General features: G+C 37.8%; 1 protein-coding gene across 8 annotated transcripts in view; it reads left to right on the top strand.

Moving 5' to 3' along the window:
- The window catches only part of NFIX (nuclear factor I X), a 241,737-nt gene that overhangs the window by 66,590 nt on the left and 149,171 nt on the right, over positions 1–25,976 (top strand). For 7 of the 8 annotated variants that reach the window (XM_088137646.1, XM_088137651.1, XM_088137650.1 and 4 more), the window contains exon 3: positions 25,412–25,943. In XM_088137646.1, the coding sequence (XP_087993772.1) occupies positions 25,412–25,943 (532 nt within the window). Of the gene's footprint in view, positions 1–24,063; positions 24,869–25,411; positions 25,944–25,976 lie in introns of those variants that run through there. The other variant, XM_025165407.2, reaches the window with a different exon arrangement.

The following is a 25,976-nucleotide window of genomic DNA, read 5'->3' as shown; positions in this document are numbered from 1 at the left end:
TCATCCTGGCATAAGAGGCTTTTTTTGTGTGTATGTGTTTCTATTTACCCTTGACTAGAATTACATAGGAGTCTGGAACCAAACTTACTCCATTAGAATGCCATTCCAAAACAGAGTATTTATTGAAAGTCATAGAACCAAAAGAAGAAAGGCAACAGTGATAAGGAAAAAAGATGATGATGAGCATCTGAGATATTAATCCCTTTCCACTTGTGTAATAGCTCCTGCCGAGTACTTGGCCCCACCAATAACCACAATATTGATTAGGTGCTAGTTGGACATTCTTTTACTCATTTTAGAGTCAGTAGGTGTTTATTTTACTTAGTTTTATTATTTGTTATTTATTTTTAATTAAATGCTCTTATCGCAACTACTACTACTACTAAAGACAATTATAACAGGAGCCATTCCTCTTCATTCCCAGTTAACACACTCTGTGTTAGCTGGAATGGTTCAGGGGGAGGTTCAGATACCATTACCTACCTAGAAGTTAACAGATGCTTCAGTCTATTTATATCTTAAATTGACAAAAATCCTCCAAATAATCAAAACTCAACCCACCAAAATAAAAAAAATAACCCAACACTGAAATCCAAGCAAACTTAGGAAATATTATTGGCAATTCTGAAAATATGTTTTTTAAATGTTTTTAAATGCTGGTTTTAGTTTTTTAGGCATTAGCATCATATTTATAGACACTAGCTTTAGGCTAGCTAATATTTCAAATATTTCTACATGCTTTATCAGGGTCTTTGTTAGTTTTCTTTCTAATCCGGATCATACATTTATAGTTTTGTATACTTTTGGTTATGTAGCTAAAGAGATTTTAATGTTAACCATACAGCGTTACACATGACATTGCTATGTTGAGCATTTGTAGAGCAACAATATTATTTGGATGTATCATTTCAGCACAATCTTTGCTCTTTGTATCTGAAAATGTACATTAATTATAAAACTGTTGGGTACTGCTGAAAATAACTGTGGCAGATATCAAATTGTGATGTTGGCAGTGAAGTTAGCAACTTCCACATCAGGTAACATAAAAAATGACCTATAAATACTCAACATAAATCCCCAGTAGTTATCTCACAATGTTTTCTGGCATTCTTTAGAACAAATTCAATCTCTTCTTCCAGTTTCTTAAGCTTTTTTTCTAAAAGATTTCTACAAAAGTATATAATCAATGTTGCCTTTGGTCAGAATTGGTAATTAACTACTATGTTTAAGAGAAGTAATCCATGAATGTTACTTTCTGTGAAGAATGTATTTGCCACTCTATTGCCCATGGAAAAGAGTAATTTCAAAACAGAATGTATATTCTACCTGGCACTGATATTGCCTCCAGTCTTTTGATGTTGGAAAAGTGAAAAAGCATTGCATCTGAAAAAAATCATGAATATTTTTCAGTTTTCAGTAAAATGCACTAAATCCTACTTGTGGATTATGGTTGTAATGAAAAGTAGCTAATATACATTAATCCTGTGCATATTTTCAAAACTATTCAAAACATTTTCAAAATATTTCTGAAGGTTTTCAGAATGCAATTGTAGAATCGTTTTAAAGCAGTTGCTTCTTTTTTCAGGCTTCCACATAAGCCTGTAAGTAGATACCCTTGCTTAAAGGAGTTATGTTAAGGTTGTAGCTGTACAAACAAGAGGACTCCTAAAAGCAACGGTGCCTTTTTCAGGCCTCTGTGGAAGTCTGAATAAAAGATGCAGCTGCTATAAAAACATGCAGCACTCATGCTCTCCAAGTTCCAAAGCAGTTCTTCTAAATCATTGTGCAACCCTATTTTTTATCCATGTACATGCACACATACATACGTAATACTAGGAGATCATATCATAGCATCTTGGTAAAAAGCTCCCATAGATTGCATCCTACTGACTTATTGAACAATTGCCTTTACATTTGTGTAACATGATTAAGAACCAGGTTGGGCAAGCATCTAAGAAGGAAAACTTCCCATAAATAATGCAATTATTTGGATTTTATTTTTACATTAGAGTACAATGCCCACTTGCTGCATAAAATATAAACTTTCTGCCTCTATTCTTACTCATTCTACTGCTATTCATCTCTGTCTGGCCCTGTTATTGATTGAGTCACATTAAAAACTTCCTGATGGTTTTGGGGCTTATGACTGAAAGGACATGTCTATCATACGGCATAGCTTGTTCATCTTCTGAGTGGAGTCAACAAATTATTGAAGTCTATTTTGTGTGTGTGTTTTAGCTGTGTTATGTGAGCACAAGGGAGACAAAGGAGAAGGCAGGGATTGTAACTGTGGGAGCAGGTCTGGCCCACTGGAGTCTGCTGTTCTGTGTCTTTTTCCGGCTTTGTCTACACTGGGTTTGCTAGGTATTAATTCTGATTCTGTGTTGTCTGCTGTGAAAGACAGCTGGGAATTGGCGCTGGTATGGCATTACCACATTGAGAATTGAAGACAGACAAATGTCCTTGTTTCAGCTGGCTGCCCAGCAAGATTATGTGGGGATGAAAACCCTGCAATTTGGAGCCAGTTGTGCTCTCCTGCTCTTTCTTTTCTGATTAGCATTTCTTCCGTTTCTTGCTTTCGTGGACTGTGTATTCCAGGGGCTGCGCAGTGTTGAAATAAGCTGACAATTATAAAAGATTTTTGTAAAACAATAAAATGATGGTGAGTATAATATAAGATCCAAGTATCTTGCCTTGTATTGCAGCTGTAGCACACAGAACTTTTATTTGATAAGAGTGCCAAGGAAGACCAGACAAAGTAAAGCAAATGTAAATATAAGCAGCGTAAACCAAAAGAACCTAAAATGTGATGGTTGAGTAGCACTTCGAACCTCATGTTCAAATGGTGGAGCCTCCGGTGTTCTCTGTTTGATTGGAGTTTGCCTAAGGATAACGGGGTCTTGGTTCTCACATAGCTGTTACACTGGAGTGATGGGGAGAGAGACCACATAAATGTTTTCTGCTTTTCTCTGGTGCTAAGCCAGATGCTTACTTTTTCCATAATACTAAATTCTTTTGGAACTGAGTTTTAGCAAATTGTGCATCTGTACTTTCGTTCTTAAGGCCAAAAAACCATGTTTGCTTTTCTTCCATAGTATAGGTGCAAAATTGTTTCTAGTCAAGGTCACTGGCCATTTGCAGCTTTTGCTTGGGTAATCAATTTTTGTTTATTAAACTTTGTTCTCACCTTCAATATTTGGAATATTTTATATCCCTCTTATTTCTATTTATACAATCATGTGCATAGGTGCGTTGACATTGTTAGCAACAGGATTGGTAGGTATACCTGTGGTCTATTTATTTAGATATTTGATATAATGTATATTTCATGCATTCATTTATTCATTCATGTATCTTTCTATGTGTTATTTTTTAAACAAACTGGTCTGAAATTAAAAAAAAAAAATCTTAAAACAGTAATTACAGATGGTCTGGAATCTGCCCAGACCCAGCTCATCTGTAATTCTTCTCTAAACAGAAAAAAGTTAACAAAATGCTTACTGATAAATGTGGCCACAGGGATAAATGATGAAGGGAAAGCTGATGCCGCAGGAGTGAATGGACTAAAGGCTTAGATTATGATACCATCTCTGAGCTTTCATACTCAGGGGTGGAGTAATCATACATCATGTGAGCGTTTAGGCACTTTCTTACTTTATGTAAGACTCAGACTGTTTTGTTATGAAAAAAGCTCTATTGAAAATGGAGCAATAGCTCCATCTGTGGTCAATTAAAGACATAATTGTGCAATGCATTTCATTGTGTATCAGTGTTGTCCAGTTAATTCTTATTCACTCTGAATATGGCGGATGGTATTCAGCTTTCCACTGAAATCTTATGTCTCCATAAATGGCTATTGAAGAGATTTTAATCTGTAATATACAGAGAACATAGCATAATAATGATGTGAAAAAGGGCAAAATATGGTTGCAGTTGGACCAACCATTTTCATGTAATCTGTTGATATTCATGAAAGGAGGAGATAGAGGCTTTCCCACATCCTTTGCTTTTGGTTTTGCATTCTGTTTCTGAATGTTTTTTCCACAGTACCATCATTTTAAAGCACAGCATAAGGATGTGCTGTTATTGGTAAAGATCCAGTACTTGTATTCTCTCTCTTTGCCTGGCCATTGTCCAGTCCTGCCCCTTTCCCCTCCTTATTAAAGTGCCCCCTCCCTCCTGCTTGCTTACATATGTTGACGCATTGCCATTATTGCAACTCTGCACCCATCCATCTTATCACCTTCTCAATTTTGTCTGTTCCCAGAAGCTAAAAGCCTAATATATTTATGATTCCTCACCAGAGCTAATTCATAGTTCCCCAAAATGTATATGATCTTGCACAATATTATCTCCTCTATTTTGGGGAGAATTTTGCTTCATATCGATTAGGGTGAGTAAAGGTGCTTCGGTTAACAAGAATATTTACTTGGGGTTATATTAATTTTGATAATATAGATACGTTAATAAAATGCGTAGGAACGTACTGTAAACCAGAAATGCTTGAAGATGTTTATCTTTGAAACTGATCAGAGATGCAAACTTGACTATTCACAAGTGCTTAATCTGTTTCTCATGCCTATCAGTCTGCTTAACTATACTAGGAATACAAAAATAATCCAGCATTTTTTTGGTGATCTGCTGATCCCCGTCTCCTCACCCAACAAGACTGGCCATAATATTGATCTTTTCTGACAGGAGAGTTGCAGGGTGGGGGGGGGGGAGGTAAAATTGACAAGGTAGGTGGGAGATTACAAATATGGTTTCAGTCTGGTTGAAATTTCCTGAATAATGTCTTGAGCCTGATAAATCCTCTGTGAGAATCTGTATTGATGTGGGAGTTATTTTCCATAATTATTACCTCCCCCGCAAAAATTGTTACGAAAACAGTGAACATATGTAGAACACCCTTCCTTCACAAAAGAGCCAAGCCTCCTCCCGCCTATATACAGGTAGTCCTCCTTTAGCAACTGCCTCATTTAGCAACCATTCACAGTTACAACAGTGATGAAAATGTAACTTTGTGACCAATCCTTGCATTTATGACCTTCACAGGTCTGTAAAGCAAAGGAAAGCTGAAGTAAGATCATTAGCACAGTGGTGGTTTCACGTAGTGACTGCTTTGCTTAACAACCAAGTTGCTGGTCCCAACTGTGGTTGCTAAATGAGGACTACCTGTACAACGGTTTTGCCACTATAGATTGCATACATATATATATTCATATATGTGCCTCATTTGAAAGTAGGGTACTTGCTGCAATTTTTGTACTGTAATCTTAACCTTACTTCTAATAAATATTAGTAGTCAGAGCTTTTAAATTCTTGTACCATGAATTATATCTTTCTAGTATATACAGCAAGGAGGGAAGTCTGACAACTGAAGACAAAATTTTGATTTATGTTGATTTTTACCACAATGGTGCTGTAAAGATGGGAGAAACTATAACATTGGAAATTTCTGACGGCATGAATTTGGCAATCATCTCTCCTCATCCAGTTTCTTGAATTGGAACTACTGAGTTAGATAGTATCTGGAGAGTCAGTTCATTTCTGTAATGTGAAACGGTTTAAGAAGAAGCTTTAATTTTTCGTGGAATGCAGAGAAATACATTTGAAAGGATGAATATAATCCAACTGTCAGTTTTGTATATCATGGCATACTCTGTTAGTAGTACTACTTTATATGGAAGAAAGTAAAAGGTATTTTGCTTTCCAAGATGAAATTTACTTCAGGAATGGGAACCTGGCCCTCTAGATGCTGCTGAACTGCCCCTCTGGGCAAGATTCACTATTCAGGGAATTGTAATTCAGCCATATTTGGAAAGTCATGGATCCACCACCCTTGCTTGAAGATTACTGTAGTTGCGTTATTCCAATATGCTTTTATAAGTATATTGTTAAATTGTATTTTATTCCTATTTTAGATACTTTTATTATTAGCTTAATGTTTTATTCTTCTTCAGTGTAATACAAAATATTCTCTGTCCTGAAACTCAGAATGGAGCAGAAATAATTCTATATAAAATATATAGTAATTCTGCATTGTAGAACTAACATTGATCAAATTAATATGAAGCTTAAATGGATTAGTTGTATGGTCTCCAGGAGGGCAGGTGAAGGCTCTGTATTGCTGTTGACCTCTGTCTGTGGACCTCCCTGTCTGCCTGAGAGGCCCATCTTTTAGTTGAGCAGCAAGGAGCTCCTCGGCTGTTACTGTTATGATGACTATGGAGTCATGAATGAAAAATTGAGGGAGCCCATGATATAATAGAAACCTATAGCCCCCTATTCTTCTAGCATCCCCCCTGCTGTAGTCCCTTTTCAATATGTCAGTAGGAGGCATTAAAAACTTTTCAAAGTGGGATGGGGAGAGATAAACTGGTGTCATACCTCAAGCTGGCAGGGCTTAGGAAATGTTGGTTCCTGCACCACACATACTTCCATATTCCCAGAGGATTACACTTCTTATATAGTATATAGTATTTTATGTAGTTATATGTTTATCCAAGTGTCTGTCCCAAAGCACCCAAAATTCAGATTTTAGAGACTGGACTAAGTGGTTCTGAGTACTGCAGAGGCAAAGACATCTTTAGGATGGGAATGAAAAGACTGGTATCTCTGGCTTGAGGTTGTTGTTAAACACTAACCCAAGATTTCTTGATGGAAATGCAGCTATACTGGTTCATTGTCTGGAGTTATCCAGTAACTGCTTAGAGTGAGGTATATGAGGCAGAATGGAAATAGGACTGGTTCAGGTACTATTTTCAAAACTCTGTTCATTCTGAACCTGATACAGATGTGAACATTGTACATAAGAACCATTGTGTTGGACCAGTACTATTTAGATCTGTGTTCCCTTTCTAACAGTAGCCAGCCAGATGTTTCCAAGAACCCATATAATGATGAAGGCAATGTATTCCTTACCATAACCTGTGCCCCATAACCTGGAATTCATAAGTATCCTATCATCTTTGAATTCTATTTTACAGTTACAGGTAGTCCTTGTTTAGCAACTGCCTCATTTAATGACCATTCACAGTTACGATGGTGATGAAAAAGTAACTTTACAACAATCCTCATATTTACGATCTTTGTAGATCTGTAAAGCAAAGGAAAGCTGAAGTTAAGATCATAAGCTCAATCATGGTTTCACTTAGTGACTGCTTTGCTTAACAACTGAGTTGCCAGTCCCAATTGTGGTCGCTAAACAAGGACCACCTGTATTTGCTAAAGTTATTCTCTGTTCACTTCCCTGAGCTGCTTTTAAATCTGACTTTTTTTCAAGAAGTTGCACTAAACCATACAATGAAATTTTTATTCAGTGTGCTAAATACACTTCTACACTTCTGCAGGTATCAATAAGACAAAAAATGGGTGACTTGTGTGTGTTGCAGCAAAGCTCTTTCAATTACTATTTGTTTTTTTTTAATTAGCAATTTCAACAATCCCTTTGTGCCATTAAGGCATTTCCATCTTGCTTTTTCATTGAAGATCCCTACTATGCTACATTTTTTTCTAGATTCAGAGAAAGGAGTACTGTATTATTTTTCCTCTTATTTGAAAATCCTACAGTTCTCCCTTCCTCACTGCTTTTGGAGGATGAAGTTTAGACTGACCTCTGACCTCGTGCTAAGATGTTGAATTTTTTACCTGAGACCTGTTTTTATCTGATACAGTCTCTCTGTATTGTAGAAGGAAGTTTAAGTATCCTATTTACAAAGCCTGATAACAAGATATTCCTTCCCTAGTTGCCAGAATACCCAGTTGTTGTCTTACTTCCTTCTAGAATGAGAAAAGTATATCAAGACAATGCTTTTTGTGAGTTTTAACTCATTGCCAAATATTTATAATTTGGTAGAATCAGCTCTTGCCCTGGTCTAGCTCCACACACACCGACCCACCCACCCCTACACAATTATATTGGTGTAAGAGAATTATATTTCATTTATAAACTTTGTATACTGCTTCAATATATAAAAAAACAGTGTTACTGATCTCTTGGAAGTAAAAATCAGTCCTGGTAACTGTTTTTCTAAAGGAAAATCTCTATTAGCTATAATGACTTTTCTAAGAGTCTGTTAGAAAGTCAAGATGTTGAATTCCAGCTGAATCTGTCCAGTGAGCAGAATCTCGCAGTTTGTGGGTGAAGCCTGACAATCAGTAGGAGCTCCCCGCAACCCTGGCCCTTCCATCAAATTATTTCTATGCTGTGTTTTCTTCCTCAGCGTTGTTTTAGTTGGGACCCAGCTGGCAAAAGGAGTTCAGATAAGATTTTTAAACAGAAAACCAGAACAAGCCACTCAGAGGGTTTGGGTTCCTAACTTCTCAAAATGTGCAAATAAAGCTATTGGCCAGTCAATATGTGGAAGTTCTTTGCATTCTAACCAGAATGTTCAAATGTAGGGATTCTCTTAATGAGGAGGCAATGGAACATTTTCAGGGGTTGTGAGGTACTCTGCATTCCATGTGGTATCTCAGAGCGAGACAGGTAGGTAAGACTTGTCTGACTGTAACTAATAGTTATTTAGTTGATGTTCTGGGCTTCAGACAAGAAGGAAAATTGGAAGAAATCATCCCTGTTCAGAACAGCAGGTTAGAATACAAGGCCAGTATGTCATATGATGATAATCATGAAATTAGGCAGTGAAAGCTGTGATCCTATTATTTAGGAGAAAATCTCACCAAACACAAAGTAAACAATTAATTCAAACTTGAAGTAGATACTTTCAAATGTAGGCACTTGCAGCAAACTGAGATTATGTCAAACTGATGACATGTGCAGAAACATTGTGAGGGAAACCCTGCCCTTACATAGTATTTAAGTTGCACTTTTTGCAACATGGTTCATGGAACATATTTTGTCACTTGCCACCCTCTGGACATCTCTGCTTTTAAGAGATGTGAAAATGGATTTCCCAATTTTAAAAATGTTAGTTTCCTTACTGCATAACTCAATTACATTGTTTGAATCAATTTAAATTTCAGTGTCTTGACCTTCAATGCATTCATTGAAAATCAGTAGTGGCAAGAAGTTCTGGTGTTTGTTTGCAAAACAAACAAATATTTAAAGAAATTAAAAGAAGAATATTTAGTTCAGACATAATGGTATATGCAGGTGTGACATGAAATAAATATTAACAGTCCCATTATTAAAGATGGAATATTCTTTCAAATCCCATTAATAAAGATGCTACTATTTTTTAAAATTTAGTTATTTATATTTTCCACAGTCAAGGCAGTTTATGACAGTTCCACATAACTGGGAAAAATAAATAATACAATTATATATGTTTGCTCTTTCAACCATCAAAATAATGAAGTTCAGGATCTCTCTGAAATAATTTAGCTGTTTTTTGCTCTCTTCATCTCTGAATACTTTGTCCATCAAATCTATTGTCAAGAAAATGAGGAGTGCATCATGGAAACTTTAACCAAAGGCTGTATTTTTTAAAAAAAACAAGTATGATGGTCTGACTATTGGATATAAATTCATTTCAGGAAGTATTCCCTCTTTAAGATATTGTTATGGGACAATCTAATGCAGACATAGAAAACTGACATATTAAATATATCTGCATTTTTTCTTGTGAATTTTTTTTCTTAAAAGAATTGGGAGCCACGTATTTGCTTCCTCTTATCACCTAGGAATCTGGGATGAGTTTGCAGGATTCCCTCTATGTCTTTCTTTTTTATTTTTCCCTTAAATTTTCCTCATGTGGAATAATAAAAAGAAAATTTAAGAAATGAAGATAAATACCTTCTAGCATCTTACTTTTAAATGTTCATAGGCTTCATACTTGGGTATTTGGCTGTAAGGGAATAGGAAAAACAAAATGGGAAAGGCTTTTCAGGCAGAAACCTGCAGGTCTTGGTTCCAGATGCTGAACTGTGCCCTAAAGCAAAAGGATATGAAGATTAAATTCAACAAGAATAATTAATTCTGTTGTTGCAGTTGCTGCCACTTAGGCAGTGTTTAAATGTATCCAAGAAGCTTTGCCACTAGCAAATGTGTGGATCTCTTAAGCACAAGGCATGGTGGTTTTGATTTTTTTTTTTTTTTAAATAGCTAAGAGGTCCCTTTTAAAGAGGAGGTTGGCAAGCAGGAAAATAGGCATTCAAAGGAAAACAGTATGATACTTTGAGTTGAGAGCTCTTCAAATGTTGCCTGGCTTCAGTATGAACTAGGAGTAATCTCAGCATTTTGGGGAAAGCTTATGCCTTGCATTCTGGAGAGAATAATATACTTCTGAAGTCTCAATGACAGGAAGTAGGATTTATCTCCCTTAAGAGAGAGTCATGTAGGAGGGTAAACTTGCCCATGTTCAGGCAATATAAGCAACTGACAAATCATCTCCCAAGGAGAGAGGTTGCTACTCTAAATGCCTGAGTATCAGAGAGAAACCCCACTGTTCCCCCCCCCCCCCGTTCTCCTCTGGCTTCTGGCTCTCCTGCAGAAGCATTCAGGTATGTTTTGATGACCAAATGCTCCAACTTGCATACCTGTACCTAGAACACTTATACTGGCTAGTTAAGCAGATTTGCTTCTTTCAATGTCTTTAATGACTTCAGCTTTCCTGTTCTGCCCACCTTAAAATTGGACTCACCCTTGTTCTCCAGAGCACACTAGTATAATGCTTACTGTTTGCTTCAAGGAAGCTCTTTCAGTACAGAATCAGGATCCAAAGCAAGAGAAGAGGGTGGTGATTGAGAAGAAAATATTTGAATCTTATTCTGCATCAGATAATTATTTTAAATATGCTCAAAAGGTTCCCCCTTTTTTAAATGCTACAGTGCACCTGACATTTTGTTTTGAGAGAAGAAAGTTGGTTTCCAAGTGCCATGGAAATGACCTCAGATTTAGATGTGAGAGTTCAGTGTTGAAATTGCCATTCAGCTATGAAGCTTAGTGTTGAACTGGAAGTGCGTAGCAAGAGCTGAATAAACAGGATCTCCCCTTTTTTGGTTCAAAACAATCGATGATAGAATGTGAGTAGAGAGAACAGAATGTGGATTGGAACTGTGGAAAGTGGTGGGGAAGAAAGTTTAGACCTTTCCATACAGTATCTGTACTGTCCCCCTGTGAGAAAGGAATTTAAGTCAGGAAAATAGGAAGGAAAGGGTTAATACTGAATGGGATTTTTTTTTTTTTCATATTTTATGAATTGGTGCTCTTCAAGTGCTTTTGACTACAGCTCCCATTATCATCCTTTATCATTGATCATGGTGGCTGGACCTAGACTGGAATTGTTGGAGGGTACCAGATTAGAGAAAATGGAGTAACCTTTCTTTTTGTCCTCAGCAGGTTTGGTAGAGCAAAGCAGAATCCACTGCCACATGTTTATGCCTTTATTTAGGTGTACAGTAGAGTTGTTTCTCTGGACAGTCTGGTTGATGGGATTGCTAACTTTTTAAAGTAACTAGAATTTCATCTGCAGTTTCACAAACCAGCTTTAGCTGTGCACTCCTGTTTCCCTTCCACACATTCACCCACCTCCTATTGTGGCATTTTCAGTGTGGCAATTCTGCCTAATCCATTTCATCTAAACCAGGAAATTCTGGTTGTATGTATGTCTTCTAGGAAAGAAATCATGGCATTCATCTATAGGTGGATAAATGTCAACCAAAACATAGATTCATATATACAAATATATGAATGCAGTAAATCTTTAGCTACACAAAAATTTTAAAAAGACCTTAATCTGTTTGCTTCCATATATACAACTTCTGTTAAATGCACAGAAGCAGCCATGTTATCTGGAATATTGGTAGGCCAGGGCAAATGAGCTTCAGGATTGAAATATAATTTCAGGTGCAACAGCTACACTGTCATTGTCCCTACAGGGTTGTCTGCAGTGGGAGTGTCAAAAAAAATCAAGATGGTTGATTTTCAACCATATGATCAAAGCCCTTTTATGTGTATTGTACGCAACATGTGTAAAAAAAAGGGGTGAGGCTTTGATTGCATGCTTAAGGCCACATCTGTATGATAAGTTTATGGTTGTTATGTGTTGCAAATAAAGCAAACTTTCCCAATGGCATCCAAGCTCAAAATAGCTGCCAAAAGTTTATCATGCATTTACTGAATGGGTACTTGGTGAACTTGTTTGCAGGACTGACAACTGGTGATGACTCCCTGTTTCTTATTTTATATATTGGCAGTGCAGAAATTCTTATGTGAGTCACAATTATTGAATCCCTGAGGCAAAACAGAATATTCTTAAGAAGAAGTTTAATTAGGGAAGTCAAAAGAAAAAAGAGACATACTGTATAAGAGAAGCAATGGCAGCACACTTTGAAAAACTCAATAAACTTTAAAGGCTACAGTTATTATAGCTAACACGGAGGTGATAGCAGTCACTTTTCAGAAGATGTAGGCATGTTCTGTAATCCCACTTTCTGCCTCACTGCAAGTGATAGGAGGTTCAAGGCAACCTCCTTACTGTACAGTTTATGATTGTCTAAGCTGAATGCAGAGAAGCAGCTTCACACTAGTAGCTTGAAATTAAAAGCTGCTTGCTTTTACAGTATGTTTAGGCTTGCAAAAGTTAGAGAATGGTTAAGGATCTTCTGGGTTCTAACCCATGACTGCTGGACTGCATTTGGCCTCCTTGTAGAAGAATTGTTTTAATTCCTCAAATCCTTATTTAATGGTGCCAGTTTGAGAAAAATTACTTGTTGATTTTAGAAATAATGTTTCAGTTTCTAGAGCTGCCTTCTTCCACCATGGAAAGCTACGACATTAATCTAGTTCCAATTCCTTTTTGTTAAAATGTGATCAGCAGGTGGGTTGTTTGGCCTCTGCAGATTTCTCCATTCAGCAACAAGGCTACCTTACATCCAATCATTATTTTGGAATAGGTGTTACAGCATTGATTGGTTTGCAAGTTTAATTGATATCCTGTCTTACCAGTGAAAATGATCCTCATGGCAACTAACAATAATAAACATTAAGACAGAAACACAGAGCTCTAACAAACAGCACACAAAGTTATTAGGTACAATCTTGTAGAAAGGACAGTCAATTAAAAATCTTATGCAAGTACAATCAAGTAAAAATACATCAGTAAAAAAATACAAACAACACCAATCAATTCCATATACACACAAACACCCAGCAGGCAAGCCAACTTCAAGGCCAGATACCTGCCTGAATGAGAATGGACTGTATTTGCCTTTTAGAGACTGTTGCCTGCAAGGAGCAGAAAGACAATTGCCTGGCCCTTCTTACCCTAGGAATGGCTACCTCAGAGGGTGTAACATTTCAGACTATTTCAGATGTGTTGTAGAGAAGAGTCAGTACATGATATGTTTACCATTTTGTATTAGCAAAAGTGGAAACCAGAAATACTCTTAAGATTCTAACAAGAATATATACGTGGCATGCCTTGAGGATGATAAAATCATGTTCACAGGTCTTCAGTTATTGAAGGAAATCTCTGCTAAGAATGCGACTGTTTATGGTTGAAGTATAGTAACAAGCTTTAGCTAAAAGAGCCATAACACTTTTTTTTTTTTTTATCTGCACTCAGTCATTACCGACTCTGCAGTGACTGCTTTTGGACGAGTCCTTTGCAGTTTTCAAGGCAAGGTGTTTCGGAAGTGGCTTGCCAGTGCCTCCTTCCTAGAGCAGAGCCCAGCTGGTGAGCGCAGGAGGCGGGGTTTCTGTTGCTTCGCGCCCTTTTTGGGCGCGCGCGGTTTTTCGTGCTTACCAGCAACTGCTCCCAACTCCTTTTGCAAGGTGCCACCAGCATTTTTCCTCCCACCGGAGTGAGAGTCCCCATTTATCTACTCACGTAAGTTTTCGAACTGTTGGGTTGACAGGAACTGGGGGAGGAAGCAGGAGCCCACTTTGCTACACGAAGGCTGGGCTCGAACCGCTGAAGTCCCGACCATTTCTGGCCAGCAACTTTCAGCATCATTAAGCCGCTGCGCCACTGTGTCCCCTTTATAGGATCTTTAGCTCTTGGAAAATGAATTTTACCATATGAATTTGTAAAAATTTGCAGATTATTATCATAATTTGCCTTAATAGCTACTTTTTTTGTTGAGCTAACATTTCTGTATATTTGTAAGCTCATGAAGAACAGAGCATTGATATCTTTCAGTGAAAGGTGGGATATAATGTTGATATGTAAACAAGCTTGAGGTTCTCCTGGAGATCTGGATGGCCCCCACTCTGCTGTTGTTCAGAAGAGCCATGAAGACCTGGCTCTTCACCCAGTTCTTCAGTGAGGGAGAGGGACACCCCTCACTTCATTATGCTTGCCATCTTTTATCTTTATTTTTTATTTTTTATTGATTTCATTAAATTTCTTTGATTGTTGTGAGTCTCCCAGAGTCATTGAGAGTAGGGTGGCATACAAGTTCACTAAATTATTATTATTGTTGCCGATTCCTATGGTTAAAATTATTCAGATTTTTCAGTACAACATGGCCTGCTCTCATAACTGGATCCTTGGTGTCCAGGATGACATCCATGATTCCTTTTGCAGGCAAATAAAATAAACCACTGTGATAATCTGGGGCAGGTAGTGGGGAGGTTATTGGTTAATCTGGAAGCTGTAGAGGGGAAAAATAGGAGTTATAAGAGGATGTGAAGGGGTCAGGCCCAACAATTCTGGGAGAGAGGTTTGAGTTCTGGCTGCAATATATTTCACCAATCTGAGCAGCTTTTCAATTAAAGAAACCGCAGGAACTTCGTTGCACGCAATGATTTCATTCATTTTGTTCTTGACAGAGCTGTATTGGGTAACAAGTTGTATTTGAGAAGCAAGGTTTTTTGTTTTGAGGAAAAAATGAGTAATTATAGGATTATCAGAAGAGTAATAATATATATAGCAGTTGAATTTCTGAGGGCATTCTTACAAGGCAAAAACTTACTTAAATCTGCAGTTAAGACTGCCTTTTCTTTTCATTTGCAAAAAGACCTAGAAATGTCAGTGGAGAAATTGTCTTAACTGTCCCAACAAATCAGTGCAGTCACATATAACCTCCAAGACATATTTTATCTTTATGTGGCTTTTCCAGATTACAAGCCTCCAGGTGCTTAAGGAAAAGGTATTCATTATACATACTGCTCAGTGTTTCAGTTCCCTTCCCGGCATACATTATACTACTGTCGTCATGAGATTAATTTTGAGACATTTCATATTTTATTATATTTTTGTCTTTTCTATTTGTTGTGGAGTTCAGTTGCCAAGATGCCTTTAGAAACATGTTATATCATTAAAACATTTTCTGATACCAAGCTGTTGCAGAATGTTGCAATAGGGGGTGCCTGATGTCTCGCCTCCCTTTTCATTCCCCTTTTAATGTAATCAGTAATTGGAATAAGAAACAGATATGGCATTTCTATCAGTTACCATTTGTACACAGAGTCTATATGCAGATGGGAGCATTTCAGAGGTTTGCAGGTGGGATTGTAAAACTGTTGTGAGTGCCTGCATAGTGATTTTTTCAGCTGATACTGGTTTCTGTAGTTATAATCTTGAAATGCTGAAACCAGCCCATATTTATATGTATGAACATTTGATGTAATTGTTACAGATGCCAACTGGACAGTAATTATGACTCATCTGCTATCTGGAGCAGTTTTGCCTTTTTTAAAAAAAGGTTACAAAACATATTATTTTCTTGTTATTCTATGTGAAAGAGTAAATAATATCCACATAAATGCGCTAATAACCTTTTGAAAATGTTTAAACATGTAAATATCAAGCAACCCCATAAAATATACTTTTTGGTCAATTTCAATCTAAAAGAAAACTTTTTAAAATGTTATTAATGTATTTATGTGGATACTACTTATTTTTTCAAACAGAATAACAAGAAGAGAATACATTTTGAAACCCCCTAAAAATTATGAAGTTTATGCTTATTGTATGTAAACAGACTTCAGGCTCCTGTGATCGGTCTCCTCCAAAACATCTGCCCATAGTAGATTGAAAGTATTTATTTCTAATTTCAGTTAACTTCAATTTAGCTTTTTGGACATGTCCTAAACTGTGGTTAATTTTAACAATAGTTCATTGAACCAAGCTACTTTGATGAATCATACTATGAAGTTGACTTGTTTCAGTAAACTGTGGTCGATGAACCACAGTTTATTTAGGTTCAGTTATAATTGTAAACTATGATTTATTATAAATAGAAGCATTCTGTCCTTGTAGCAGTGTCAGAGCACAAAATGGAGAGGATGAAACCAATGAATTTGAGACTCATTCATGTGACAATAAGCCATAGTTTATCAATCCTGGTTTCATGTTCTCCATATGTATGTAATGTATGTTTAATTTAATGTATGTTTGTATTTTAATTATTTATGGATTTTAGCCATTGTTGGAAGGATTGGTGTGTTTGTTCTTTTTTGTTATTGTGAGCCGCCCAGAGTCACCCGTTGGGGGAGATGGGCGGCATACAAGTTTAATAATAAATAAATATAAATAAATAAATAAATAAAAATATGTGTCAGACTGCAGTCCTCAACTTGAGACAGCAAACCCATTGGTCATACTGATAGTGAGGAGCTGCGGTCACTATCAGTTAGATAAGTCCAGTTCGCATTACATCTGAACGCTGCCAGTGAATCGTATTGGTCTAGAAAGGTGTCTGCAGTTAGGATGAGGAACTTGGGATGAACAGATGCTTCCATGCTCCATTTCTTCCTCTGCCAGCAGCCTGAATGTATCCAACTGGGACAGCTCTTTCTTCACCTTCTCAGTGACCACTTAAAGGCCTGTTGGCCTTGAAAGCAGCTGCCGAAGGATAGAAGCTGAAACTGTCTCCTATTTGAAGGCCATTTGGGAACTGCTTGCTGAGAGTCCAAAGGTGGAATGCTTGAGATTAGGAAAGTCGATGGAATGGTGTGCTCTTCATGTGTATCAGAAAACATCACAGGGAGTGAGGAAGTGAAGGAATATTGTGGGAAGCTCTTCTTAATTTTACAGTAGTTTTTTTTTCTCCCTCTGTGTGTTTAAATATACTGTATTCTAGATATTCAGAACTTGTAGGTTTGAGTTTGCAAAATATCAAAATCAGTTGGTGAAAACTGCAATTGTGCCTACTTTTACTGTATCTGAATATAATTTTAGATTATATTTATGTGTTGATTACAGATATTAAGTTAAATATTAAATACACTAATGCTCAGTCACAGATCATGCTACAAATAACATTAAAAGGAAAATTGCTCCTGTTGCTTCTGGTGAATAATTATTTGTCCACAGACAATGTTTGTAAATATTATTTTTATTTATTTATTAAAATTAAGCTTATTTTCATTAAAAGTAGTTTCAAATGTGTATTAAACGGCTGCATATATTGTTCCGATCTTTTTTGTATATCTTTGATCATGTAATCATGTCCGTTTTTTAAAATACACTTTCTGATATAAATCTTAATTCTTGTGGTGAAAAAAGAAAATACGATATAGCCCTTGGATGTTTCCACTCTTATTAGGATGGAATTCTTTTGCTTTTAAAAATATATATATAACCCACTCCTCGTGATCACCTGCAGGCCACGTCCACAAGTGGGTTAGTAGCTTCCCATTCAAGCCGTAGCTTCGTAGTAAGACAACAATACTTTTCCGTCTGGTGCGCTTCAATCTTGGGCTCCTCCTGATGGCCCATCTGACTGAAAAAGCCGTTGCCATAAATGTTTCAGAGCTTCTAATGATGTTGGCATCAAGAATAATATCTACATGAAGCCCAGGAGGCTTATACAAGTTTTCAGTTGTACAACCGTAGATAAAAAGCTCTATCTGCTCATTTAATTTCATTTGCAGTTTTTGGTTGTGGTCTTTGGAAAAATGGCTCTGTCCAAGCCAAACTGTGCCACAGAAACAAAACAAAGGAAACAAACTCTATAATTTCACATACCACAAATGTACACACTGACCTGTTTTAAGCACTGAAGGAAGCCGCTCCCTTTCACTGCAAAATGAATAAATTGTACTTGAATAAACAATAAATGGGGGTGGGGGAAAATGGGGAATACTACTGAATAATGAGAACATGCCCTATCATAAAATTAAGCAGCAAAAGATAATGCTAAGCAAATGCGATGATATTTGCCTTCACTTGCTGGTCTACCATATTTCTCCTTCTTTCTTGCTGCACACCCAGGACTCTTTCAATGCATGTGGCTGGGCTGAGATTCTCACTTGATTCTGTAGAATTTGATGTCAGTCTGATAATTGGTAACTAGTGTTATTACAGTTTTATGTAAACCTCTGTGTATCTTACTTAAGCATAAACATTTAGGACTGCCACTGACACCAAATCTGGTGTGCTGGCATTATCAAATGTTTTTTAACTTTGGAATTAGTTTGGAATACTTATTAGGTGGGGCAGCCAGTTTTTAGATCACGTTCTTAATTCTGTTGTAGTCATTGTGGATTTATAGGGCTATACTGCAAATTAATTTTTATAAAATATATTTTTGCTGAACAGTCAAACACTCATGGCTAAGGCTGAACAGTTTTATTCAGTAAGTTTGTAATCGAAGAGGCTCTCAATTTTACATTCTTAATCCAGGTACTGAATGGAGATCTGGTTACGTACGGAGGACAGGACTGGATTAATTACCTAGAAATTAAGAATCTAATTGTTTTTGTCTCTATTGTTAGAATTATAGAAATGAGGAAGGGACAAACAGATTTTCCTGACTCCCACAATTTCTTCCATTAAGTCCACTTGCTTGGTTTAATGTTAAATTATGGAACCTTTTATTAAACTTGCTTAATTCATTTATCCTTGCCCATTCCATTACTTACCCTTCTGCCTGTGTCTATAAGGTGAAACTATGGAGATAACTGTTCTTAGTGTTTTTATAGCACGTTCTTGCATAGATTTATCCAATACTGCTGTTCCTTCCTTTCCATTTTGTGCATTGTTTATTTTCCCTGCTCAGACAGGGGAAAAATATTTGAATGCAATTCCCCCCTCACTTTTTTCTTTTTGGGGGGGGAGAAAATTGAAAGGGGTAGTGAACCATGATTCAAGAGGCTGAGAGAGCTGCTTTCTTTCGCAGCATTAATTAACTCAAGTTCGTTAGGACGTGGAGTCTACTGCAGTTTTCCCTTGTTTGTGCTAAATCAGGTCAGCGAGAGAAAAACTTTTCAAGCGGACTCTAAGTGTTAGCTCAGAAGAATGAAGAAGCAAAGCGAACTGATGTAACGATTATGTGGATTGATATTGGTCTGGGGATTTTATTGTATAATATGTTAAAGATGTGAGATGTACATTAATAAATATTTCCTACAATTGTGAAAATGAATTCTGTTAATATTGGAGAGACATGATATGTGATGATTACTTTAAAAGAGCTGAATTGGCATTATTGAGAAGCTAGGTTGGATCATGCAAGCGTTGCGCAATATACAGAACAATTTTTTTTAAAAAAATGTATATTCAGAGATTATTTTGTCTACCGGGTAATAATGAAACACTATTTAATTGCCCCAACCCATGCCTGAAGTTGTTCTTTGCTTCTAGTGAATTTGCTTTATTTTAATCTCTGTTGTGTGTTTGTGTATTTATATAACTCTGCTCCTAAATCATGGTGTATATTGCAAGATACTGTATAACATAATTCTTTATAATAATGGAAAGATGTATCCACCTTAAATTCTGTACCCCATCTGGAGCCCAGCCAAGATGGACATAAAGTCCCACTGACTCATTGTTAGCAAAAGCTTTCTCATTTCTGCACCGGGGGGTGGGGGGGAACGGCAGGAGCAAGCCACAGGCTAATATGTTGTAGATCTCGCTAGCCCTGTGGAGATTGGAAATTTATGTGCTATTCATTCACTAAGGAAGTAGTTTGCCAGGGTGCTACTGACTGTTTCTATGACAACCCCAAGAAAGCTTTACAGTTGATCCTCTTGCTGGAAAAGAGTGAAAGTGAGAAGGAGGGAGGGAGAGAGAGAGCGCCTCCAAAAATGAAAAGACAAAAATAAACATACACACACAGAAAATAGACAAAGAGTTGGAAAGTTTTATTTGAAGTAATTAGGTTCTACAGTCTTCTAGATGCTCATCTGGGAGCATGTCCTACTGAACTCAGATTTACTCCTGAGTAGACATATATAGAATTTTGAAACAAAAGTTCTCCCAGACTTTGCATAATCCCCTACCTCCAGACCAGCATTTAAAACTATGTTTTGAAACAAACTCTTTCTTAGAAGATTCCCTTAAGAACTTAAGTTAATGCAGGTAGAAGTGATGATGCTTTAAATTGTGATGGCAAAACATATTTTGCTTTTGTTTTGGTGAAAGGATGCAGAGAGAACCATTACATTCTCTTTCATTTCAGGTATTATGGCTGACTCTTCCTTTTCAGCTTTCATCCTCAGCAGCTTCCTCTAGTTTATTTATTTCCCCTCAGGTTTTTAGAGTGGCTTCTTTTTTAATATACCCTTCTTTCTTATTTCCCTTTAATGTATATGTTTCTACAGGCACCATGTATCTTCTAGTTAGGTTTATTTATTATTTTATTTCTCCTTGCTTGTTTATTGATTTATCAGATGGAGTAAGTGACACACACATTTTCTCTTCAGTCATATTATTCCAGTTTATTATTCTACAATATGCATAATTATGCAAGAAAGAATAATCTTCTCTACTAGACCTCAAGAGGACAACCTCTCCTACATGGCCACCTTTTGTTATTTAATATTGGAAACCCGGGGGTGATACAAGGAACTTCACTGATTTGAATAGAAGTTATATTGCAACTATATATGTTCGATTAAGTCCACGGTAAGGTTTTGTGATATTAGGTGAATTTCCCTAATATGGCTGTTCTAAAGTGCACATTCTCAAATAAGTCTATCATAAAATCCCTAAATAAGAGTAAATGTTTTCTAGTTTGAACATTCAACAGCTCCCTTTGTAATCACCAACAGTGGGTGCCGATGCTTGACGATGTTTCCATTGTTTTGTTTGCAGCCTCTGTTTCTCTTCTGATTAAATGACAAATACCCACAGCGGTATTCAAACTAACCTGGATGTACTAGCAAAATAAAAGGTGCTGTTGTCACTTTCATCTCTCTCTTTCTCTCTCTTTTTTTACATGAATAAAAAATGCTGGGTATAACATTATGGCTTGCTTGTCCAGTGTGGAATTCCATGTGCAGTGTACCTCTGTAAATTCCATAGAACCGTGATAGTGATGCAAGATAATGATTAGGTCGCATGCGAACATAGCTTACGCATCAGAAAAGTAAAAAGAGTAAATCAGAATTTTTGCTGTGACCAAGTATCATCTTATTATAGACCAATACTGTTAGGGCTAGTCTAACCCTACTGTCACTTCAGGTGGTTGCTTAAAGTAAAAATACTTGAAGGAGCCCCAGCACTGAATTCAAGCCTGCTTGCATTTGTTTGTACTTGCACCTGGCCAGCCCAAAAATTGAATAAAACATGGATATTGGTACTCCTTTTCTGAGGGGAAAAAAAGACAATCAAGGATGCGATACTTTTAACAGCAGTTAATATGGTAGCACATTTGCTTTACTAGTTTTACTATTATTATTTCTCGCTTTAGCTACTTGAATATGATCTGACCTAGAATCAAGAAGCTGTAATTTTTTTTACATCTGTTTTGTGCTCTGTCGAGCTTCTAATCTGGCTAGTTTTGGTCATAAGGAAGGAATGATGAGGTTTGCAGTATTTGTTCTCTCAGTTTTCTTCATTCAGCTTAATATTTATAATTTGATCTTTTCAGCTTCTCATATGCATCCCTAAAGTCAGTTTTAAAATATAATTTTCTGCATTGCCTTCTATTACAGAGAGGAATAGTATATTTCAGTTCCATATCGAATCTTATTTTAAGGCAAAAATTATATTAGTTGCTTAGAAGTTAAAAGAAATACACTATTTTAAAGGAAGAATCCTGTGCTTATAAGAAGTTGGGAGTCTCTGCTTTCCCAGGTAACAAGGAAGCGAGAGATTCAAATGAGTTTTAAATTTCACCCACTTATTTTGAAAATGTTTGAGGGGAGGGCTAGGGAGGAGAGAGGGAAAAGGGCAGGAGTTCATTTTTCCTTTATCTTCTTTATTCTACTTTCTTATGCTTCAACTTGCACACACACCCCCCCTCATGACACAGATACAGAAAATTAATCTCCAAGCTTTTGTGCCTGGATAGAACTTTTCCACCTCAACTGCCTGCCTGCCTGCCTGCACTCCCACCTTTAATCTCTGTGATGGAGAAGAAAGGACAGGTTCAGGCATTTGGTCACAGTCCTCTGAGATTTTGTTGCTAGGGTCACAAAGAGGTGTGGGGCGGCCTATGTTTTTCCCAAGCAAGCAATCTGTTTATGAATGGGAAGAGGTTGGAGGGTCCTGTACCCTGCTCTAATGTACTGGCTAATGCCAGATTTGTGGGTGGGGGACAGAAATGAGAAGCAGCCATTTGTCCCCCCCCCCCCCCCACAATTTAGCTAAGCAGGGTAAATGTCCACTTATGATTTGCAAATGTAAATCTGGAGCTCTGATTTGGCCGTCTACTTGGTCACTGAAAAGCTGGCAGCGAGGCCTGGAGCTGGCAGTGGGCATTAGGAAAAGCTCAGCATAGGCCTGTCTTTCATGCTATCTCCATGGACTACCTCTCATGAGTGCATTTGGTGCGTCAGGGGCTGCACTCACATAAGCCTAGTCAAGACTAGAAGCACTCAAGCTACGGCAGTGCAGAGAGGAATATATTGCCCTTTGGTTCGGAATGAGCAGTGCCAATTTGTTTGTAAATTGATCTTCTCTGTCTCTGTCGCTGCCCTCCTTAAAAGATGGTGAGGTGCTAAGGGGCTGGACGGGCTGGACAAAAGAACAAGCAAGCCAGGTTCGGTTATAATAAAGCAAGAATGGGTTCCCAGCCTTCTCTGAAATGCTGCCGTACTGAAAGTGCAGCAAAAGCTTTGGAGGGCAGTTGCTTATCATCATCATCATCGACTCTTTCCTGCCCATAATTTTAATCCTCTCCATTTTATCTTTTTGATTTCCTGTTCCATTTGTTTTTCTCAAACTTCTTTTCATTACACGTTCTCTTTTTGTTTTCTACTTTCTTTGTACTTTTTTCTTCCCCCCCCAAGATCTTTTATCTGAAATTAATTAATACTATTTTTTAATCAACTTTTCTGGTACTCTTTGTTTCAAACTTGCAACATAATCAAAAGCCAGGCAACAAAGAGAGAGAATATCTTAAAATAGCTGCTCTTGAAAAACTTTCAGGATAGTTACATCTTTGCAATATGTTTAAGTTTTGTCACGTATGATTTATTGATTTTGGGTTAGAAGAAAAAAATAAATTCCATCTGGAACGCTGGTCCGTCTACTGTAAATCGCAGGTTTAATGGTTGACGACTAATGCTAAGGACTGAAGCTCTTGGCAAATGTTGAGATGAAATGGCAGAAGAAAGGGGAAAGGTACAGAAGGACACGGGGCTGCTACAATCCCCATTTTGCTAGGAAGACAGAGACTGGCTCTCTGAGGTCTGCAGTAGATAACAGGAACTTACAAAGAAATATACTGGGACGGGGACAATGACTTTCCATCACTGCTTGAACTGAGAAAAAAGTAAGCTAAATCTGGTTCAATCTTAAAGAGTATTATAGCTGAACAGATCTTTTTGTAGAAATAGTTGGGCCGAGAGTTGACAGAAGGAGAATAAGATGGAGAAAGAAAGACAGAACAGCTGCTTTTTCTGAGGCCTGTGGGACTGTCTTGGGGGGGGGGGTGAGTTTGGGGTGTATCCTAGGAGATTTATTTATTTAAAATATTTTGCAAGTTGTATTCTAGCCAAAATCTGCTGGCCAATAAAAATGCCATTGCTGCTGGACTTTGCTTATTCGTTAGATACGAACTTGTCGATTTGGCAAATTGTTTTCAGTCTCTCAGCGGCACAGTCTCTTTCTCTCTGTGTCTCTCTCTGCCACCCCCTCCCTGATTCCTTCTCTGCCAACCTCCCCCTCCACCTCCCTTTTCCTTTGATGCAGCCATTGGCTGCTCCACGATAGGTCTTCTTGCCAAATAGGTGGATCCTTCTTCTCTCTCTCTCTTTTTTCTGCTGGCATTGGCAAAGGCAAATGGTTGGGGACTGAGCATGAAAGGAGAAAGCGAGCAAGCCAGAGAGTTTAAGAGGAAAAAGGGAAAGGAAAAAAAGGGGGGAAACAACAACAACAAAATCCCCCATACCCCAGCAGTTGGGTTTTGCCAGCAGCCGATCACAGCTGATCCCAGAGCGGAGTCTGCCCCTTTTCCCCTAGACCTGCGATCACCCCTGTTCTCAGGCGGAGGGAGCCACATCTAAGTTGCATCTTTGCGTTTCTGCCAACGCTGAGAGAGATTCTTCCCCCGTCTCAGCTCCCCCGTCTGATTAGTTGCTGCTGTTCTTCCTATTTTTTTTTATTTTGTTTCCTTCTTCCCTTTATCACTATTATTGCTGTTATTGTTGCTAGTGTTTTCTTTAACAGCCATTTGGCATTTTTAACCTATTTCGTGCATGTGGCACAGGCAGAGTGATGCTGATTTATTTCTGTCTTTGGCTGAGGTTTCCCTTCCTAGCTGCCTTCCTTCAATTTTTAATCCTTCCTTTTTGCCTTCCTACTCTTTTTATTAAACAAGACTTGAACATTTTGGTGAACGGTTTGTAGTGAAGGATGCAGCCAACAATTATTTTCCACTTAATTTAAGAAATATCCAAGCACTCTTCTGTGCACTTCCTTCGCAGTTTTACTTTCCTCCTTTTTCCCCTCTCCTCACCTTCCGCCCCATATCCCCAATATCGTCCGCCTTCTACTCTCTGCAATTCTGAGCCCAGAATTTCTGAATCGGGGGCTTAGCTTCGCCGGGATGAGACAGAGCAATGGTAATTATTTCCATTTTTGACTTTTTTTTTCCTAGATGCTTTGATTTGTAGGGAAATTTTTATTTTTAAAATAAAGTTAGAAGGCCCACTGAAATTATTTGAATTTATAGAAAATATTTAGAGCATTGGGTTCAGGATGGGGGATCTGAACTGATTTTGTCTTTAATTCCTACATTGCTAAACAAACTTCAGTACTTTTATTTTTAAAGGAAGCCAACATTTTACTTCCCTAACTTTATGTTGATTGATTTTTTTAGATTTCCATTCTAATGGCATTGTTGAAACAATGTTGATTCCACTGTTTTCTCTCCCCCCTCCCCGAAATTCCTGCTTGTCACCCTTCTTCTATTATTGTGTTTATTTTGTAGCTGGATTAATCACATTCTGAGCTTGGCTTTATGTGTTCTCACTTTGCTGGGTTTTTTTTTTTTCATCCTATAAATTTCACATTAAGAGTGATGTTTCCCCCTCCTGATTTTCTTATTCTAATGGATTTCCCCCTTCTTTGTTTTGCACCCTTTCTTCTCACCCTGTTCTCCCCAGGATGAATTCCACCCCTTCATTGAAGCTCTCCTTCCTCATGTCCGTGCCTTTTCCTACACATGGTTCAACCTGCAAGCTCGGAAGCGAAAGTACTTTAAGAAGCACGAGAAGCGAATGTCAAAGGATGAGGAACGCGCCGTGAAGGATGAATTACTTGGTGAAAAGCCTGAGATCAAGCAGAAATGGGCATCCCGACTGCTGGCCAAGCTACGCAAGGACATCCGCCCAGAGTTTCGCGAGGACTTTGTCTTGACCATCACGGGCAAGAAAGCACCGTGTTGTGTCCTCTCCAATCCAGATCAGAAAGGCAAAATTCGCAGGATTGACTGCCTGAGGCAGGCTGACAAGGTTTGGAGGCTGGACCTAGTTATGGTCATCTTGTTCAAAGGGATCCCTCTTGAAAGTACTGATGGGGAGCGGCTATACAAGTCGCCGCAGTGCTCAAACCCGGGCCTTTGCGTCCAGCCACACCACATTGGAGTCACAATTAAAGAACTGGATCTTTACTTGGCGTATTTTGTTCACACTCCTGGTAGGTCCTTCAAATAACACCGCTCACTGTTTT

This window comes from Python bivittatus, unplaced genomic scaffold, assembly GCF_059951505.1.
Source record: "Python bivittatus isolate LINGU-HERP-01145 unplaced genomic scaffold, Pbiv_v1 ctg000220_np1212, whole genome shotgun sequence".
Classification (NCBI taxonomy): domain Eukaryota; kingdom Metazoa; phylum Chordata; class Lepidosauria; order Squamata; family Pythonidae; genus Python; species Python bivittatus.
The sequence above is the reverse complement of the archived record's forward strand: the minus strand, read 5'-3'. Positions and strand labels throughout refer to the sequence as shown.